Source organism: Aplidium turbinatum, chromosome 3 (genome assembly GCF_918807975.1).
Source record: "Aplidium turbinatum chromosome 3, kaAplTurb1.1, whole genome shotgun sequence".
NCBI lineage: Eukaryota > Metazoa > Chordata > Ascidiacea > Aplousobranchia > Polyclinidae > Aplidium > Aplidium turbinatum.
This window is the reverse complement of record NC_137474.1, coordinates 27,987,350-28,009,269: the sequence shown is the minus strand read 5'-3', so window position 1 is coordinate 28,009,269 and position 21,920 is coordinate 27,987,350. Positions and strand designations below refer to the sequence as shown.

At 38.7% G+C, this 21,920-nt stretch overlaps 1 protein-coding gene across 1 annotated transcript; it reads right to left on the bottom strand.

Moving 5' to 3' along the window:
* Positions 1 to 19,245: 19,245 nt before the first annotated feature.
* On the bottom strand, positions 19,246 to 21,510 carry LOC145767000 (cytosolic 5'-nucleotidase 1A-like). Its single transcript, XM_082578727.1, has one exon. The coding sequence runs from the start codon at positions 21,485 to 21,487 to the stop codon at positions 20,381 to 20,383; it is 1,107 nt and encodes a 368-aa protein (XP_082434853.1). The 5' UTR covers positions 21,488 to 21,510; the 3' UTR covers positions 19,246 to 20,380.
* Positions 21,511 to 21,920: the final 410 nt, after the last annotated feature.

The window sequence follows — 21,920 nt, the reverse complement described above, 5'->3', positions numbered from 1 at the left end:
AGGAGAGCAAGCTATCTTAGCTTGCCAATTATGTAGCATTGGTCTTGTGCAGTTTCGGTCACGTTTATGCTGTTTTCGTGATGGTAAATAAGCGATGTAGTTATGGCACTTGCAATTCTGACGACAGATATCCAGAGAAATGCAAAGATATCACTTTCATTTGCTTTCCTAAACCAAAAATAAGATTGGAAGACTGTTTACGTTGGATCAAAGCATGTGGTCGGCCTCATGTACAACTCAACGTGTCAAGAATTAACCTTCAGGCTTCATTCATACGTTTGTTCAAAAGTAGGTGGTAACTACTATTTAGATCCTGAAATTGTTTGCGATCTTATCAAAACAGAAACTGTCTTACAATGCTGCATCAATTGCTTAAACAATCTATTAGGTCTGGTGGAGAGCAGAGACGTACGTATAGGCTACGCCGTAGAGTTGCGGCGTAGACTTTTTGTTTGCGCTAACGCTTACGGCCACATTTTTTTGGATAGTTGTCGCTTGAGGCTACGCCGTAAAGTTTTCGCAATTTTTCAGCGCATAGCATCAACGCATACTTTTTAATGTATTTTTTTCGCTACAACACGTCAATACCTTCCATCGCTGCAGTTGAAGGAATGTTTTCAATGGGCAAAGACACATTGAAACCAAAACGCAACAAAATGTCAGATGAACACTTTCAGATGCTTGTGTTTCTTCGTGGAAATTCAAAATAAAACTTGTTTGTTTCGAGTGGTTTATACTGTGTGAATGTTTGGCACCTAGCAAACAAAATGAGTTTACGCTAGTGTATGCGCTGACGCTGCCAATTTTTTTTACAAGTTACGTTGACGCATACGGCGTATGCTTTTTCGAACGTTTGCGTTTACGCTGACGGCGTCAATATTTTTTGTATGCGCATACATCACTGGTGGAGGGTACCGATAAACTTATTTTAATGTTTATTTACAGTGGTGGTGGTTTTGCAATGTATTAAAATACAATCAATACATGAAGTGTTACCAATTTTAGCATTTTGTGGATGGAAAACCTTCTGACATTCATCTAGACCCAATTCCAGCTGATGGAATAAAAGTACGAATAACTCGAAAGAGCCGAAAAAGAGTTCTGCCAGATATGTCTCATGACAATGATGCAATGAACAGTGAACAAGATGACCATGTACAAAAGAAGCAAAAAAGTATTTCAGAAGCACAAAACAATGATAGGTTATAATTATCCATGACATCTCAATTAGTAATTTTGCAATGGGTTATTTCTTGATTTGTATGAATTAATTACTGGTAGCTTACGGTACTAGACTATTGGTATTATATGTTTCAGCTAATTTTTTTTTTTTATCTTATGCAACCATTAAATTTAAACAACCATAATTTACAGGCTATGCTGTTCATTGCAGAATCATGCAAGCTGGTAACTGAAAATCAAGCTTTGAAAGAAGAACTTTTGTGCTCTTAAAATGCAACATGAATCGCAATCTCTTCTTTTGCTAAAATTGCAAGAAGAGTCATTGTTTAGTGTAAGTTTCATTTTAAACTCTCCTGTTTATGAATTCTTTGCATATTATACTGGTTTAAGTCACATGCAATTTAAAACCATGTTTGATTTTTTGACGCAAAATGCCACAGTGCCATTAAATACAAAGAATGCAAAGAAAAATATTTGAAATTGTCTTTGGAAAATCAGCCACTTTTGACTCTTTGCAGGCTAAGAAATGGGTTTCATTTAAAAGATTTGGCCTATAGATTTAATACTCCAGTGAGCACTAAGTTATTTGCAGCAGGTTTCCGATTTTAAGTGTTTTAAGATACCTCAAATAGGTATTTGCTGTCAAACTTGTAAGCACCGCAGAAGAAAATTCTACTTCTAAAAAATCACAGCATAAATGTGACGGAAACTGCATAAAACCAATGCTACATAATTGGCAAGCTAAGAAAGCTTGCTCTCCTTTGCTCTGATTGGCTGAACGTTGCTAGGCGATGGATCGGTCTATTGCAAAGGGAGAAATTCTGGGTTTGCAGCTGCAAAACCTGTGAACTATGAACCTCATCCATTACCACAAATGAAGACTGAAGAGACTTTTCCCTCAAACAAACCTCAAGTAAATGAAGAACCAAGATATTTGGATTACCCTGATCAGCAGCCTTCTCCTATCTCTGAAGGGTCACCTATTTCCCTTGCTGAATTAAAACCTGCTTCAAAGACTGCGAAACCAGAATCACTGGCATCTCCACCTGTACTAGAAAAGGAAACTCCACCTGTTTCTAGAGATGTCAAGTGGGATGAGTTGGTAGGTTTGTTTAACAGCCTAGCTCAATCTTCTGCCCAAGGACCATTGCCCCCAAGTGAAGTTAAAAGGTTCTTTGGAGATCCTCAGTACTTTCATAGATTAATCGTTGAATTCGATTCACTGATTGCAAACAGAACTTTGGACCTTACAACAAAACTTAGCTACCTTATTGACAACTGCGTTCGGACTGCACGAGACTCCATTCATGACAATTGCATTGAATGATCCTCAAAAGGCTTACTAAACTGCCTGAAAAATCTTGTTTAATCAATTTGGTCAAGAATTCAAGACAGTTGCTGCTTATATTCAACCACTGAAGGAAGGTCCTAAGCTAAAGGTAAATGATGTAGAGGCGTTAAACAAACTTGGTGTTGATATGCGAATTGCTATATCACTTTGAAAGAATGGAGTTGTGATGTGGAGCTGAATAGCCACAGCATAATCGACAGCATCTTCCTTAGATTACCTGTCTATCTTCAAAAAGACTTCCGTTCCATCATCAATTAAAAGTATCTATCACAGAGGGAAGGAACCAACGTTCGTCGACTTACTCGAGTTTGTAGAAGAAAATGTCGAATTTTCAAACACCAGGTTTGGCTTGTTACTAGCCAACAATTAACCAGCTAAAGCAGGGGTGACCAACCTTTTTGGCCAAAGGGCCACATGTAGTTTACGAATGGTTGCGCAGGCCACTTGAATATTTACTGCTAATTTGTAATCTTAAAAATGACTGAAATAAAGAGAATTTCGACACTTTAAACCCCGATTAACGTAAAGTCAATAGAGGATCCGCGTAAAGCAGATACAAAAGCATCTAATTTAGTGAAAACAATTGAATGCAGTAATATTGACGACCTTTTAAAGTACATGTAGTTCAAACAGAAATAGAAAATGTTGGGTGGAAATTCAATGTTCATGACAAAGTTGACTGTCTGATAATCTCTAATTAAAACCCTCACACCCAAATTCTAATCTTAGAAATGTGTTTGTACATTTTATGGGTTATACAAGAAGAGTGAAGTTGGTTTTAAAGTGGTTTAAGGTTTTTAGTTGAAAGCAAGCCAGCAACAAAGCGTAAAAAATGTCAAATTGGCAATTCACCCTTCTGATGTTGCCGGAACAGCGGAGTTGCGCGTCCCGTAATGTATTGTAGCCTACTCCGGTTGTCCCTAGGTTCATCCACGAAAAACTTGCTTGCACAATAACAATTTTTTTGTAAAATTCTAGCAATAGAAAGTTTTGAACTTCTCTCGCTCAAAGCAAGAAACATTGCTGATTGACTGACTCTTGAAGCACCAGTACTATTGTGTTGAAAAGGGTGGATGTAACAATGTCGAAAATGTGATGCGTAACAATGTGCATTGTGTTACAATAAAATTAACTTGAACAGTTGCGCACCCCATGCACTAGGGATTATAGAGTAATAGAGAAAGAAAGAAAACAATAAATGCCAATTTATCGGAATGCAAGTTCGCCATAAATTACGTTGGCGATTGAATTGATTATTATATAATATATGTCATTTCGAAAAATATCACGCGGGCCACTCAGAACCTTCTCGCGGGCCACATGTGGCCCACGGGTTGGACGCCCCTGAGCTAAAGGAAGTGGAAATGCAGTAAACCACACGCCTGCATATCGAAAAGCAACAATCCACTCAATGCAAGCAACCACAAGAAACGCATGACAAACCTGTGCCATGTGTAAAGAAGACCACCCATTGTAGAAATTTGAGGCCTGTAACAAACAACCAATTCCCTCCAGAGAACAAGTTGTACGTCACAATGGTTTATGTTACAACTATTCGTGGCCAGGACATTTCAGTCGCAATTGCATGAGCAAGCAGAGATGCAAAGTAAACCATTGCCACAAGCCACATCATACTCTGCTTCATAACCAGACTGTGTCTATGCCTGGTTTGAACGATCTTGCCAATCCAACACCACCCGGAAGCCATTCATCAAACATTACATCAGGAAGCACAGACACTATCACTGAAACTAGTGTAATGTCTAGGGTGCGCCTGAAGGTGGTATCTGTTGAAATATGGGCAGATGGATCCAACCTAACCACAAAAACATACGCTTTCCTTGATGTAGGTTGTAACGCAATATTATGCAAAACCAGTTTGCTTAAGAAACTGAAGGCTAAAGGAAGGGAGGAGACCATCATGATATTGACCCTGAATGGCCCGCAGAACAAGAATGTTGCTATGCTAAACCTGGATGTAAAGGGTGTTTATGAAAGGAATGTGATTCGCATGTGAAAGGTGCATGTGGTGCGACATTTGCCCAAATTAACCAACGACATCCCAACTGAAAATGACACAAAATTGTATGACCACCTGAGGGAATTGAATTTCATGATCTCGACATTAAAGAGATCAAACTCCCGGTTGGTGCAGACAATTTGCAGGTGCATCACATCATCGAAGGCATGGTGGCAATGGACTACCGAAGGCTGTGTACACTGGACTTTGGTGGCCCCTCATTGGTCAAGAAAATGTTAAAGGAAAGAATGGCATTCAGGTGCACTTTATGCAAGCAGATCCTGTGAGTCACCTGAACCAGTTATATGCCTGTGACTTGAGTGGAGGTGGTGAGTATCTTCTGGCCCCATCCATTGAGGACAACATACCTTTGAAAACTATGGAAGACACAGTAATAAAAATGGGAAACCATTACCAGATTGGCCTCCCTTGGAAATCTGACGAGGTCACATTGCCATACTGAAAAACGACTCCACTACCTGAAAAGAAAGTTTCAACGCGACTCGGAGCTGTTCAACAAGTACAAAGGGAAGATGATGGAATACATCGACAATGACTATTGACTACGCTAGAAGAGTACCTGATGATAACGTACAAGCATCTGAAAACCGTTGTTCGTATATTCCTCATCAATTAAGGCAAGTTTTTGCAACTTTTTTTACAGCTTCCAACAGCTTCCGAAATACTCAGAATTTTTATAATACGATGTTTTAAGCTGTTTTCAGGAATTTTATATTGCAACTTTTTGCAACTTTTTTGTTTTTTACATGCAACTTTTTACTGCAACTTTTATGAATATTTTGCAACATGTAAAGTGTGACTTAAAAAACATGCTACAAAACTATTTCAAGCATAGTTCTAATTTCTTTATTTGCATAACAAAGAGCTATGTGACGGATTAACTGCGTCTCAATGTTATCTATGACGCAACAGGTGACTTGCGATGCAGAAGTTGCACAACCTTAGCCAAGAACAGTACCAATCTCGATTAGAAGTGAAAGTATGACTTGGCTTTTGGCCAAGCCCACACAAAAGTAAATAGATCATGTCTAGTCTTTCCAGGTCAAGTGTTGTTGTATAGCTTAGTTAGTTAAACTGTGTGCTTATGAAAGAGCATTAGTTATCTTGCAAGTAAAAAACAATAACCATAATATCTATTAAGATGACAGTGTTTGGAATAGAGCAGTCAGTAAAATCGACTTTAGATTACCGCTACCTTAAGTTGCTCTGCGAGCTGTTAGTAATTGACAAAGAATAACTTTTGATCTTTAGATACATTGTTTAAAAGAATTCGTGGATAATAGAATTGGTAAAATTTATACAAGAATGCCAAAAGAAGCACAATCGTCACTTTCCAAAGTACGAGCCTATGTAGCTTGTAGCACGCTACCCTGCGGAATTCATGGTTACTGCTCGTTGAGAACTATTCTGTACACTATGCTCTACAACTGTGTCGCATGTAGGGATGGGCAAAATAGAAGAGTAAGCTATTCTAGAATTATTCTAGAATAATTTTTCGAATTTCGAATACCTATTCTAGAATAATTTTTTTCAATGTCAGAAAATGCCAAAAAGCTTAGTTTTTATTCTGGTTTTATTGAAGACACATAATGGAAAGTGGCAACTAAACGAAAAACAATAGTAACTGCCTAGGCGAGCATGTCTTTGTGACAGTGAAGAATGTTTAAAGCTTCTAAATGCTCTCCAGTGAGCCGCAATCGCAGTTTTGATGCTGTTAATCCAGCACTCGAGAAGAGTCTTTCTGAGGATGCAAAAGTGGCTAAATACTTCCTCGCAAGATCAAACAACAGGGGGAACTTTTCTTGATTTTTGTTCCACAATTCAATTGCATCGCAATATGACACTTTTGCCTTAAGGTAGGATCGGCTTTCTATGGCAACTCAAAGCTGTTCGTTGTCATGGTTACTTGATGCTGAAGTATTTGTCGCCTCAACACCGGAGCTCAATAGATCATCCGTTTCATTGGATTGCTGCATTGTTGCGGAAATTATGACACTAGGTGTAGCGGTAGCCTCACCCAGAGTTGAACTGTGTTTCGTACGATAAAACTAGATGCAAATCCATAGCACAACGGTCTTCCGACGTCTACAAACCGCACTGGTAAAGAGAGCTGGCTAGCCGTCGTTGAGCCGAATGTAATTTGATCGGCGAAAAATCGATAAAAAATTTTGGTAGTCTGAAAAGTCGATATTTTCATTTCGGTTTGGAAAATTCGATTCGAAATGTCATTTCAATTCGAATAATTAGATATTCGGATTGTAACTATTCGATATTCTATATTGCCCATCCCTAGTCGCATGACAGGAAATCTTCGGTAGACAAACATCGTCAGAGTACAAAGCACCACAAAAGTCTGTCAGCAACGACAGCAGCCACTAAACATACCAACAACTAGTTTTGACTGGAATGATTATGTTGGCAAAGTGACAGGTGCTTTCCTTTCAGCAGATATTCCCCTCTACAAACTTAACAATCCTGATCTGCAGGCCCTGTTCAAATATCTTGGTCAAAAAGCTCCATCCGAGTCAGCATGCCGAAAGCGAATCGATGATATCGGGAAATGGGAAGTTGATCGAATTTGCAAAATTCTCTCAGATAAGGTCATCTTCATAGTCGTGGATGAAGCCGATTTTTCAGGATGCAAATGTGTAAACACCCTAGTGGGAGATATAGAAGAGCCAGAAACAACTTATCTGTTGCATTGTAAAATTATTGATGCTTCACCAAATCAGCAAACTGTTATTCATGCCGTAGATGATGCAATTCGCACCCTCCAAACAGACAGAAACAATTTTGTTTTATTGCTCACAGATGCCGCAAGGTACATGACAGCAGCAGGTCGTGTTCTTAAACAAATGTATCCCAGGCTCTTTCACATAACCTGCGTGGCTCATGCTTTGCATAACGCAGCTGAAGGAATCCGTGCTATCTACGAGGATGTTGACAAGCTAATTGCCGCAGTAAAAGCTTCAGTGGTGAAAAATAAAGATCGAAGAGGAAAGTTTTCAGCAATCAACAGTCCCCCGCAACCTGTAGTCACCAGATGGGGAAGTTGGCTGAAGGCAGCAGAATACTATGCCAAAAACTTTCCGCAAGTTCTTGAGATAGTTAATGCTTTCGAAGGTACAGGGCAGTTAATGGTGAAAGCAAAGAAAGCAGTTGCAGCTGAAAGCCTTCCTAGAAGCCTAAGAGAAATTTATCAATGTTATATTAAACTCATTGATGAAATACAAAGAGCAGAGAGCCCAAAATATACCGTCGCTCAAGCGTATGAAAGAGGATACACATTTGATTTTGGCAGCGATCCAGCTGGAATAAAATTGTATTTAGCTCATAAATTCGAACTGAATTCTGATCTAAAAGCAATTGTAGAAATGACCCGGCCAAACATCAGTCCAGAATTGTATGCCAAATTGTTAAATTGCCAAGCAACTTCATGCACTGTGGAACGAAGTTTTAGCATGCTGCACAAACTGTTGGCAAAAGATCGCCATTTCTCCCCAGAAAATGTTTGAAAATATTTAGCGTTATATGTAAATAGATCGCTTGAGTAAACCACTGATGTTTGAAATGCTTGTGTATAAATGCAACTTTTTACTGCAACTTTCGTTAAAAATAAATGCAACTTTCTCATTTTTTTAGTGCAACAAAAACTTGCCCTACTCATCATTCAACTGAGAACAAGTTATTCGATTGAGCTGCTAGATTTGGTGGTACTTCACTAATTGAACAACTACTTCAAGGTCCAGATCACACCAACAATTTGGTTGGTGTGCTATCTAGATTTCGCCAGTAGGAAGTTGCCTTTGCATGTGATATAAAGGGTTCTAACCAATATAAATGTTCCACCAAGTACAGGTTCGACCAAAAGCTTGGAATGCTCTGCGGCTTTTATACTGGCCAGATCACAATTTAAATAAGGAACCCGTGGATTATCATTATTATGATGGTTTATTTTTTCGGCGCAACTTCATCTCCAAGTTGTGCAGGATATGCTCTAAAGAAGACAGCAAAAGAGAATGCCACGAATGCCCATGAGCTAACATGACATATATTATACAGTGAACAAAATTCTTTATGTAGATGACTGTTTAAAATCTGTGGACACCCCGGAAAAGGCGGTGCATTTAATAAAACGACTAGGGCTACTGTTGAGCAGTGGTGAGTTTCAACTCACCAAATACAACAGTAACTGCTGGTCGGTTCTTTCATCTATTCCAGAGTCTGATAGGGCAGTGAGTAATGCGATAAATGTTAACTTTGAAAAACTACCTTGTCACACCACTCTGGGCGTAACTTGGAACACCGAAGACGACATCTCCAAAGTCAAGGTTGATGTGGGAGAAAGGTCGATCACTCGACGTGGGATTCTATCTACAATAATCAGCCAAATCTATGAACCGCTTGGGTTGGTGCAACCCTTCATTTTGCCCATGAGAACCCTGTTACAAGGTTTATGCAATAGCAACCTTAACTGGGATGACCCATTACCTCCAGATGTACAAATCAAATGGCAGTCATGGGCCATGGCTAAACCATTTACCCAGGCTGCAGAAGCTATCTGTGCCTCGATGCTATATAAACCAGTTGGTTTCATTCCAACAGACATTCAGTTACATTGCTTTTGTGATGCTAGCCAAACTGGATTTAGGGCTGTATGGGGTTACGACTTCAAGCAGAAGATGGCCGTGTCCACTGTTCCTTCGTGAAGAGGAAGTCAAGAGTAGCTTCCTTGAAGCTGACAACAATCCCACGATTTGAATTGTCCGCAGCTGTGCTGGCTGTGAAGTTAAACAAGTTGATCAAACGTGAATTGGAATACACTATTAACTCTTGAGTATTTCTGGACTGATTCAACAGCAGTTCTACGCTACATTGCCTGCACATCAAGAAGGTTTCACACATTTGCTGCAAACCGTTTACAGTTCATCCATGTTTGCACATCCACAAGCCAATGTAGGTATGTCAACACACACCTCAATCCAGCTGACATTGGTTCACGTGATATAAGCCCAGACGCCTACCAAAGGGCCATGGTTTGGTTAGAGGGGCCACAATTTCTTACCAAAGGAATCAGTGAGTGGCCAAACTAAATTGTGGAAATGAACCCAAACAATGATCCAGAAGTCAAGATATAGGTACTTTCTGTAAACGTGAAGAAGGATTTTAAATTGCTTGAAGAAATATGTACTCGCTACTCAAGTTGGTTCAAATTGTGCAAAGCTGTTGCTTGGTTGCTGGGGGTTCAAAAATATTTTAAGTAGGGATGCCCAAAGTAGAATTTCGAATCCTTAAGATTCGAATCCATCCAGAATCGAATCTAAAAACCGCTTTTTTATCGGGTAATTGGATTCGGAAATAATACGGAGAAAGGAAAAAAAATTATATAAAAAAATTTGAAAAAATGCTCTGCCGAACCGCAAAACGCCTGCAAGTCACGTGCGTCGTGTATGCCAATCCGTTTCTGCATGTAATTAACTGAGGTCCCTTACGTGTTGTGCGCGAATGTGTTGTTTTGAGAGAACAAAGGCAAGAAGAAAACGTGTGCCAAAAATGTCCGAACGATTACCACGTGCGTTAAGAGGTCATTAGCGCAAAAGTTTATTCGAGTCTTGCAGAGTTATCGCAGTTGTTTAATGTTTATCAGTAAGTACAATAGTAACAAACTTGAGATTGTTAGCATGGCGCCCCGAGGGAGACAGAAAATTTCGGAAGTCTGGGAACATTTTACTGCACCTGATATTAATAATGTTGTGAAATGCAACGTCTTCGCTACTGTCATAGTACGGGAAGATTTTGGAAACACCTCAAAGGGCATCCATTTCTGAAACTGCAAAGAAAAAGGTAAGCACTGTAGTATTATTGGTTAAGGAATAAGTATGCTGAACTTAGGGTCAGCAGTGTAACTTTAGTTTGTTTTTTTTTAGAAAGATTACTGCCATTGCCTTTTGTATTGGTTTAGCCTAGAAAACGTTTTAGCCATTTGGATACTGGACAAGAAGTGCTTGTCCAGTTTTTCTCAGTTTAAAAGAAAATTTGTTGACAATTCTGTTTTTTATATCAGAAATGCACCTGCTGAAAAAGAAGTACCATAATATAAGTTGGACAACCATCATCCACTGGTCAGCACAATTCAGCAGAGCCTACTTCTCCAGATCCAAAAAAGCAAAAGACATTACATGCATTTGTGAGGAACACAAAAGTAACGCCTTCAGCTGCAAAAAACATCACTCAGCTAATTACCAAGATAATTGTTGGCGATATGCGTCCAATAAACTTGGTTGAAGGCCCCAACTTTAAAAAGTTTATACATGTACTTGCTCCAGGGTATGAACTGCCTGGCCAATCAACCTTTTCCAGGAAAATTGAAAATGACTTAATTGCATGCAAAACCAACATCAGAAAAATCATGAAGAATGTGAAGAATATTTCACTTACCACGGATATGTGGTCAAGCATAAAGATGGCGTCATTTATCGGGGTTACTGCTCATTTCATAGATACTTCCAACTTCACATTAGAATCCTACATGCTTGCAACGAAAGAAGTTGTTGAACATCATACTGGTGAAAACTTGGTCACATGGATTGAAGCAATTCTAGCAGATTATGAAATTTCCCCTTACCAGGTTACAGCAATTGTAAGTGACAATGGGTCTAATATCATAAAAGCATGTGACATTTTGAAAGACAAATACCCCAGCTGGTCACATATTTGCTGTGCTGTACATACCCTTATGTGTGCAAGAAGCCCTTCAACTTCAGCAAGTGAAACAGGCAGTTGGTAAGTGATATTTTCCACAAGTACTCAGTGACTAACAACTTAACAAGACGATGGGATTGGGAGTTACAAATGATGTCAAATTTTGGTGTTGAATAATACTTTCGGATCACTGGTTAAAATGTCTATGTATATCATTACAGGTGCTGCTAGACATCTGGTATTTCAAGAGGTCTTCAAAAGCAGCACAAGCTTTGGGAACAATTCAGAAAGAGGATGGAAAAATACTTCAGGTTGTGCTGGATGTGTCTACTCGCTGGAAATTAACAGGCTGACAGGAGAGCATCTGGAGGAGATAAACGTTCTACATTGCAATTCATCACTGTTGTGAACGATTGAGAACTTGTTAAAATGATGGCTTTGTAAAGCTTCTATTTCATGCCTTTTGTGTATTTTCTCAATAAACAGAAAAGGTTAAAAATTTACGCCGAGGATTCGAAATTCTAGATCTGAAAATAAATTTTAGAATAATTCTAGAATAGGCAATTATTCTACTTTGGGCATCTCTAATTTTAAGTCGAAGTTTTTACTTAAATAGCAGTTGCAGCATGAACCACGGATCACCTATGCTGAGATTGAAACTGCTGAATCCGAACTTGTCAAGTTCGCTCAAGACCAGAGATTTAACCAACAAATCAAATTATTGCATACTCACAGCGACAAAACCAATGTCTTCACAAGATTGGATAAGAAAGTACTTCACAGTTCGACATGGCATCCGCTACAGGGTTTGTGTCCCATCTTGGTTCTTTGGGTGGGTGGTCGTCTGCAGCTCTCTTCCTTGCCATTCAATGTAAAACATCTAATTATCATGCCACCAGATCACCACATTACAAGATTGCTGATCCCATATTATCATGAGCTGGAAGGGCACAGTGGAACTCTGCATGTTCTTTCTACTATAAGAGAAAGGTACCAGATCATTCGCGGACAGTCTGCCGTTCGATCAACATTACGTCACTGCATACTATGTCGCTTTCAGCATGATAAGGTTGGTGTACAGATTATGGCACCTCTACCAGAATTTCTTGGCACTCCCAACTATCCTCGTTTAACTTAACAGGTATTTGAAGTCCGGAAGAAGTACTCCAAAACGTTACATCTGTGTTTTTACCTGTTTGAGCACAAGAGCTGTACATCTTGAAGTTTCCCATGCCATGGACACAAATTCATTTTTACAAGTCTTTCGAAGGTTTATAGGCAGACGATGTAAACCCTCACATGTTTACAGTAACAATGGCACCAATTTTGTTGGTGCAGAAAGAGAGCTTCGTAACTCTCTTTAGGACCGGAACCAAAGTATGGGAGCGTATCATCCGAATTGTCCGTACGGTTATGTACGCTCTTGTCCAAGACAGATTGCTTAAAAATGAAGCTCTGCACACGTTTTTACTAGAAGTAAAGCACATGCTCAATAATCGTCCAATCACAGCCATGAGCGATGACTCCAGGGATAAAAATCCACTCACTCCTAGAATGTTGTTGACTGGTTGTATAAACGCAGACGCTACCCCGGGTGCCTTCATTATGGCTGACGGGTATCGTAAATCCTGGAAATTGGTTCAACACTTGGCCGACCAGTTCTGGGCACGCTAAAACAATATAGTTTTGTTCTTCAATCACATTTTAAATGGACTGTTCAATGCAAAAACTTAGCGATTTGGTTTAAATGCTGCAGGAGAACACCAAATGCGGGTCTTGGCCAAAGACATTATTAGTGACATTTATCTTGACAAGGATTGCATCGTGAGAAGGGTTCTCGGTAAAACTGCTGAGTCATCACTCATCATTAATTCGAGACATACGCAAACTGTGCTACATCGAAGCGGCTCAACACGATTGATGTGTATTGTGTGTACTTGCTACTGTGGTACCGTAGTTACTCATGTAAGAATTCCTATCCAGGTAACTTCTAGTATGATTAAATATACCACACACTCAATTTGATCATTTGTTGTGATAATGTGTAAAGCTCTGGTAGCTTTCATGCCCTCGTCCATAGTAGGGGACATGTTACGTTTGATTTGCAGGAAGACATTAGATCTACGTCTTTGCGACGCTACTGAGGAACTGCAGCCGCCTTGTGTTGTGTGTAGGATTAATTTCTCATTATATCCACTAGCCCAGGGTTTTATATTTATATCCACTTAACCAGGGTTACGTGTACCCCTTGTATGTGTGTGTATACTATTTAGATATATTTGTGAAGAATACGTAACAAGTCGCTTTTGTGTATGTTTATATTACTGGGGAGGCGTCTATTTCTCAGGGATGGATGCTATTGACCAAATGAAAGACTATCTTATTGAGATGAATGCTGGTAGTAAAAACAAAATGGAGTTTGGTTCAATACAATTGGATGCCTTCTGGTGTGCACAACTCAACACATCTCTCCAGTTAGCACAAAAAGCTTTAGAAATCCTTGTGGCTTTTGCGACAACCTACTTATGTGAAACTGGGTTCTCAACTCTTTTAAACAACAAAACTAAGTCGAGGAATCGTTTGGATGCAAGAGATGATATGCGTGTGTCTATCCCAAAGAAACAACCTCGTTTTAACATATCATTGACGAAAAGCAGCAACAAAAAAGCCATTAGTAAATTAACTGATTGTTGGTGTGCTGTAAATATTGTTGAAATCACAAGACTGTTTTTAATGCATACATCCAACACAACTTTCAACTCAACTCATTTCAACAAGTTATAAATACACTGAGTTTAATTCTTATTATTACAATTTTAATTACTTCCGTCGGCCATTGTAGACAAGGGGTAGGAGAAAATTTCATGAAAGCTCAAAGGGTACGAGCGCTAAAAAGGTTAAGAAACACTGCTAGCTGCTAGATGGCCTGATGAGAGGGCTAGAGGGTTTTCCTTTCATTTGTGATAACAGATTGCTGGTATAAGCCAGAATATTTACATTGAGGAGGTTTGAATAACTGTTCTTAACTAGTTATTTGGGTGGGCTATGCTGAATGTAAATCACAACGTTTTCCCCTTTTTGGTTCTTGGTTAGGGTTAGGCTTTCGGACTGTATCCGTGGCGTCAGTCACAGTGCACCGAGGTGGGACACTGTTATACTTTACAGTAAAACTTTCGATAAGGGTTCATTTTTAAAAAAAAAATGCTAAAAGCAAACACCTTTTGCATATACAATAAGTGTAATAAACAACATCTGTTGTTAGTATCCACAATAGTGTACAAGAAATCTGTTATAAAAATGTCCTAAATATATTACAGGCGCCATACTTGCAAGGAATATGAAATTGTTTTTTTATATTTGATCAGTTGTAAAAAAATTGCCCAGAAAAATTGGGAGGACGCACTCCAATGTTATGAAAGCAGCCTGCAACCAAGTTCTAGCAGGAAAATTTCAACGCAATGTAGCAAACAAATGTAATGTTCCAAGGAGAATTTTCTCTCGGTAGAGAAGTTTTGTTGATATGGAACCAACTGAATTTACGCCCAACCATTCGATAAACAGAATTTTTACACAAGAAGATAATAAAATATGTCATTACTTTCAAGAAAGCGCAAAGCACTACACTAGCTTACTATACTACCTCTTACCTTACTGATAAAATTGACATCACATTTCTACTGGCATGCTCCAAACTGCAAGTATTCAATTCATTCTGCATTCAGTAAACACTTTTTGTATCTGTACAATGCGCCAAAACAGAGTGTACTGGTAGAGCTCAGTTTGAAAATAACCAGATTGTCAAGAATTCTGATCAAATTTGAAAATTAAATATTTAAAAATAACATATTTTAAACTGTTGTTCTGCACCAAACGACAGTCCTCGCTATACTGATGAAAAAAAAACAACACTTATATGTTTGCATCAATATTTTTCATAATATGGCCATTTTAAATCTTCAGTTTTCGTCAAAGGAAAAATTTCGGGGAGTTTGGACACCCCTAAACATTAATATTTTTCAAAAATATTTTACATCAGGTTTTTTGTATAAGATGGAAGCTTTTGGGATGGTGGCCCGTAAACATTTGAAAAGTCGATCATTTTGAACCACCCTAGTGCATAACTGCATATATCCCATTCATGGCACAGTTCGGCGGCCTGGTGAATAAACCTGACAGGCCGTAACTTAGTAACCATTGTTTCAGATGATTATGAGAAAGATGTAAACAACAAGCAAAGGACAAGACAATCAAACATAAAACGAATGGAAGACTACGGTGCCAAGTAATTAATAAAAATAATGTTGATGACAGGGGTTGTTTTGATTGGTTACAGTGTCTCTCATTGATAATTAATTCAACTTATACAAACAGCATCAATCCTCTTGTATGATATAACATTATCAAAAATGTTACTGAAAGTGCAAAGATTATAAAAAGACTCTTCTAATGATACAATGAAGACATATAAACTCATATGTACAAATACGGTATGTATAACTTGGTCGCACGTAATTACTCCAATCACACAATGCAATGATGTAATGTTTAGGGATGGTTAAAAAAGGTTTTTGCAGTCATCGTTTTTTTTAATCGTTTGTTTTTCATTTTTATACTATGTCCAATCGTTTCATATATTCTTCAAGTGACAACTGTTTTCACTCATCATAACAAAGAACTGCAAAAACAACTGTAAAATTATAGCTGCTGAATAACTTATTATGAATTAGTTTACTGCAGTTTTGACTAAGTTATGTAAGTCAGAAGTGTGGCTGCATGCTCAACGACTGATATAGGGTAACTTACGGATAAAATAGCGCAAATTTTGTTCCAGCATTTAAATTTTAGACCAGAGGTGACGAACCTGCGGCCCGTCAAAGAATTTTGTGCGGACAATCAATTTGACAATCGCTCATGCATTATTGCACTAAAGCAGTGGTTCTTAACCTATGGGTAATTACCCACATGTGGGTAATTTCAGGATAGCAGGTGGGTAATCAGCTGAACCAGAATATTTAGAATTAGCCTATAGATGTAACAAACAATGTCACAGTTGTAAGTGGTAAAGTTGCTTTATTACTTACACTTTTTTTGATGTTTTGAGTCCGTTCAAAACAACCAAACAAGTACAGTGATATTTTATCATTTTTAGAATTGTTTCATCATAGTGATTTATTTTTTGCACCATTTTTGTTGCCGGTTTTATGTATTTCATTTTTGTGACATAATAGTAAGATGTTTCTTGTATAATCAGTTCATTTACAGTTGTTTTATGAGCAAACTTGATGCGTTGCTGTTAGAAGTTGTTTGAAGTAGTTTATATAGTGTATATAGTGTACATTTAGAGTTACAGTAGTGTTGAGACGAGCGAGCCAGGCCTCGAAATTCACGGCGGACACGGCGGACATGTCCGCCGTCACAGCATGTGATGTCCGCGGGAAGTACCCTCTAGATCGGTCATATTTGTCCGCCGAGAAATAACGCAGGAACTAGCGATGTAAATCGTCATTTATAGCACGAGCAACTGTTGCAAGAATATAATTTGCGCTGGGAATGCGAAATTATCGCATTCTCAGCGCGCATCTAGAAAAAGTTAATACTGTATCTGTATCCCTTAGCTTCCATTCAAGCAGGAAAACTTTCGATTTTTACGTTGCTTCTACGATTGATGACATTGAATCAGCGTAACAAGGGTGAATTCTTCGCTAAGAATCGATGGGAGTACCGACCGCTACTTCCACACTAATCACGCCCAACTTAGTTCAAGTCTTATGTCACAATGTTTGGCTTTGATCTCCGAGTAATATTGATAAGGCAATGTTGGTCACAAAGTTAGATAATACGAGTAGGTTACTACAGCAAGATGCAGCAAAACTTAAGTTTTGGTATTACAGTAAGAAAGAAAAGACCCAGAAAAAATTCTGAAAGTGAGAATAAGGGCAATCAACCTACTACTAGGAAATTTAGTGGTGATAGACGCATATATTAAAGGAACAACGAATGTAAGGATTAGCTCTGTCAAAGATCACAACACATCGTTACCTCATATGGCTGCAGCTTCAACATATCTGGCCGACAATACTCCAAGCCATCAATTTCCGATCACCAAGGCCCTCGACAATATGAGTGACAACGAAAATAATCAAAATTAAGAGGTTGTTTGAAATCGCACATTTTATCGTTAAACAAGAGCCCGCATTTACGCTTTTCCCTCAATTAGCCAGTCTGGAGAGAAGACACAGAGTAGATTTCGGTATTACGTATCTTAACGACAAGCAATGATCGCGTGGAGATTGGCGCACGTTTTTGAAGATCGATACTATTGAAGCCAAGCCTTAAAGCAGCCGGCGGCCATGGCCGCTAAGTAGTGCTTGAATGACCGCCGGTGCTACCTCCTCAGTCGGCCAACTTTGGCCGCCGGTTTCTTCTAGTCAATTATTTAATTTCGCAATAGAATGATCGTGGATTAAATGTCGAAAATATGTAGTATCAAAGAGTGACGCAGAATTAGGTCAGCGCTGTATAGTCACTACTGTTGTATTGAATATATCCAGCTGCGATCACCAGCGCTGTAAGTCTTGTTTGCAATTCCCGATGTTTATTTTAACGAAGTGTTAATCCGAAGTGCTAATTTGCATCGGCTGGCAATATTGTCGTTTTTATATCGATTCAATGTTGTCGGATATTGAATCGTTGTTAAAAAGGAGAACTATGTTAGTTGACATCCGTGGATAAAACACGTGTCTTCATCATAGTTGAGAAGGCTGTGGGACGTGGGTTAGTGACTTCACACCCTCAATGGTGACATCATAACGGAATAAATGGTCAGGTTTTATGAAAGGCGGTATGCAGTTGAAACAATTTACTGAGCTGCGAGCAGTTAAAACCAATTAGGGTCGTTAGATGGTCCCGCAATACCGGATTACAACCCCGATAAAGCATTTAATGCGTGGTACAACGACTCTATTGCAGGACGTCGCCAGGCATCAACAACGCTAAGTGATCATTTTAACATTGTTGCAAGTTTAATGCTATTTACTTGTGCTATCGTTATTGTATTTTGGCCTCCAAGCACGCAGATTTGGCCGCCGAGAAGGAGCTCTCGGTAGGCCACGATGGCTGCCGGAAAAAAACACGAGTTTTAAGGCCTGGAAGCTCTCATGCGCATATGCCTGGACGGCCCTGACTGCGCTGATTATAGCCCCGAGCCTGTCGTGATCTCGTGGAATACTGATACTATTTTGGAGAGGCGACCGCATCACGGAGAGATCAAAATGTAATTGCGCTGTTTCTAATGTTTTGTTTACTCTTTTCGTCACTTTCGCTCACATGACACGCAAAAATAAACCTAAAGAAAAAAGCCTAGTGAAGCTTCGCACAGTAGAAAATAGCGTTAGTGTAGAAGTTTGCCGACTCGTGCCTAGAGCATTGTGACGCAAGAAGCCATACGACCTCGGAGGTGGAAGTTAATCGGTTATGTGACGTATTATTGTTTTATTATTTATTTGCATCAGACACAAAGTCCATAAAATTCAAAATTTTAACAATCATCATCATCATATTTAGCAGCTACACGGCGCTTTGACTCTTCAAGCGCACCTCGTTGGTATGATGAAAGCCTTTTAGAGTGACTTCGCTGAAATTTTAAAAAGCCTAAACCGTAACTATGGTTCTCAAATGGCGAAGACTTATCAAGATAAAGTGATTAAGTATGACGATCGACGTTAAAACTGGTGTGTCCGCCGTAAGACTTAATTTGTCCGCCGAGATAGCTGCTCAGACCGGACACGTTTGTCCGCCGTCAACAAAAACGAATTTCGAGGCCTGCGAGCTATATTCTTTTGAAGATGAAAGCTTGGGAAAATTGTGGGGAATGATGAGGAAAGCATATCCATAAGTTGTGCAAAACCACTAACATTGTTGACTATGTTCCCTTCCACTTATCTCTGTGAATTAGCATTTTCAAGGGTTGTTGCTTTGAAGTCAAAATTTCGAAACAAGCTGTTAGATCTGAAGTCAGATTTGCTTTGTGCAGTATCCAAAATCGCACCCAATATTGCATCGATTGTACACAAAAAAAGCGCAAATGTCTCACTGAAACTATTGATGCTGTTCTTTACATTAAATGTTGTTTTTGTTGAATAACGCTGTTTCAGATTTTTAGTATGGTAAAATAGGTAAAAGTAGATTTTGGGTAATGGGACTCTGATCTGGACAGAAATGGGTAATAAGAGAAAAAAGGTTAAGAACCCCTGCACTAAAGACATCTCAAAGCTGTTTCATGCCTTCACTGGTACACCTTTCCTTTGCTATTTTCTTAAGTCGTTACAGGTCGAGGCTGACAGATGAAAATCTCAGTATGCAGTTGAGAGTTGCCACATCGTCTGTTCGACCTAATATTGAACGCTTAGTCAAGCAAAAAACTTTCCAAAAATCCCACCAAGAAAAAAAATTCAATGCTTCAATGTTATTTTTTTAATATTTTATGCTTCAATGCTGCATTAGATAGCTTCAGTTGTATGATTCGCATGGGCTTTTGTTTGTTGTTTGAAAAAGAAATTTCATTAACTGATTTGTTGTTTTGGAGCATAATGGTCGAAACATTTAGTCAACTTGAGCAAAAAGGATAGAGCCAAAAAAAGAAGAAATCATACTCATATAAAAGCAAACGCTTTGAAAATTAAACTGTCATCATTATCAGTGCAAGTACTGTTGCTCTATCCTTTTTGCTCAAGTTGATTTGTTTTTACTTTTTACTGTTGTATGTTTCGATTCTGCGTAAGATAATTTCAACTGTGTGGGTTTTATTACTTTCCTCTGCCATTTGTTACTTTTCATGAATAATATCTTGAGTCGCTTCTAAAAGATTTCATAATAGGTTACGATTAAAAAGTTGTGCGGCCCGACAACTCAAGTGTAATTGACAAAGTGGCCGCGACCGCAAAAAGGTTCGTCACCCCTGTTTTAGGCAAACTCTTTGCACTTAAAGAACGATTGTTTTTTTTTATTTTTTTTCTATACCAAAAAAACATGTATTTAAAAAAAAACAAGCGCAAAAAATGACTCACATTTCTAGTAATGTTCAACTATAAAAACCATGCGTTTTACTACCCGTCACTTTCACTTACAGATTGCCGATTCTCATAATCAAGTGCCACGCCAAAAGGAACATGAGCCGACTCCACGCCATGTTCAAGACCACTTGCCACGTTTCTTTTCTGATCATCAAAAAATAAATGAGGTTTGATTTTCTCCAAAATAGGTCCTTTTGGAGCCCCAGCCAGAAAAAGAGCTTCATCAATATCCAATCCCCACAACCGCAACGTTCGGAGAGCTCGCAGGCCAGAACTTGCTGCACTACGGGCTGTAACTAGGTAAGTACGAATTGGACAGTCTTCAACTATTCCGCGATCGTGAAATTTCTTTTTGACTTCTCCGAGTGTCATGGCAAATTTGTGCAAGGGACCCACACTCAGTGGTTCATCTGCCTTTTCATGTTCATGCTTAAAAAAGCTAGACAATCCTTCCTTTTTGGCTATGATTTCGGCTTCATCGGAGAAAAGCACAGCATCACCATCAAAAGCTATTCTTAATTGTTTGTTGTCTCTCTGAATATTCCCACCAGAATGAGAATACAAAGTAGCAGCAGCAATGCCTTGTTGCAGCGCATCAATCACGCTGCAAGGATCTGCAGACAAGTACAAGTCTGTGTCGTAAGCTTTTAGATAACCAACTACACTCTTTCCTGCTGTCAAACAAATTCTTTCGATTGTCAGAGCATGATAATTAATTGAGTTGATTAAAGCGACACCAACTTGAGCTGAATTATTGCTCATCAAAACCACATCAAACAGATGATCTTCTTCCGGGTTCAGCTCTAATAGCTTCATATTAATATTTTCCAAAGCTTGCACAAACGGAAATGCACTCCCTGGCTTTAATGGCGTGTCCTCAATGTTGATCATGTATTTAATATAACTTGCTAACCCCTCTTGGTCATAAACTTTTCTTTCATCCCTCATATCAAACAAAGCGCGAGAAGATATAGCCATCACGATGGCCGTTTTTGGCTTCGGGATTTTCCATCTACGTGCTGCAATTGGACTAATGGGGCGAGGTTTTGATTCTGGTACTCTAAGATTACTAATATTTTGATTAATTTCAGTTAATTCTTCGTCATCTGCCTCATCAACAGGTGGAGGTACAGAAGACATTTCCTGGTATATTGTAACTTTTACCCAATTCTACCTGTAAGTAATAGGTATAAGTTGTTAGTAAGTTCATTAACATCACGATAAATATAAAACATGGAATGCTTGTCACTGGTTTGTACTTTATAGCAGTTTGTATTAATATTGAGATGTGGAGGAGCATTTTGGAAATGCTTATGCCAGGGATGGGATATCTATAACTACGGGATTGGAAACTCTTTTCAGTGCTATACATCAGAAGGGTCACCATAATTATCATTATTATGACTAGTGACTACAGAAGAATTACTAAAATAAAACACTGCTTGTATCAACTAAAGAGTGTATAAAATTCAATTTTGCAATAACAATCTAAAATATACACTCACATCAAAACTTATTTGATGTATAAAGGTTTAAAACCACGAATCCAAAACATAAAAAAATAACTGAATGC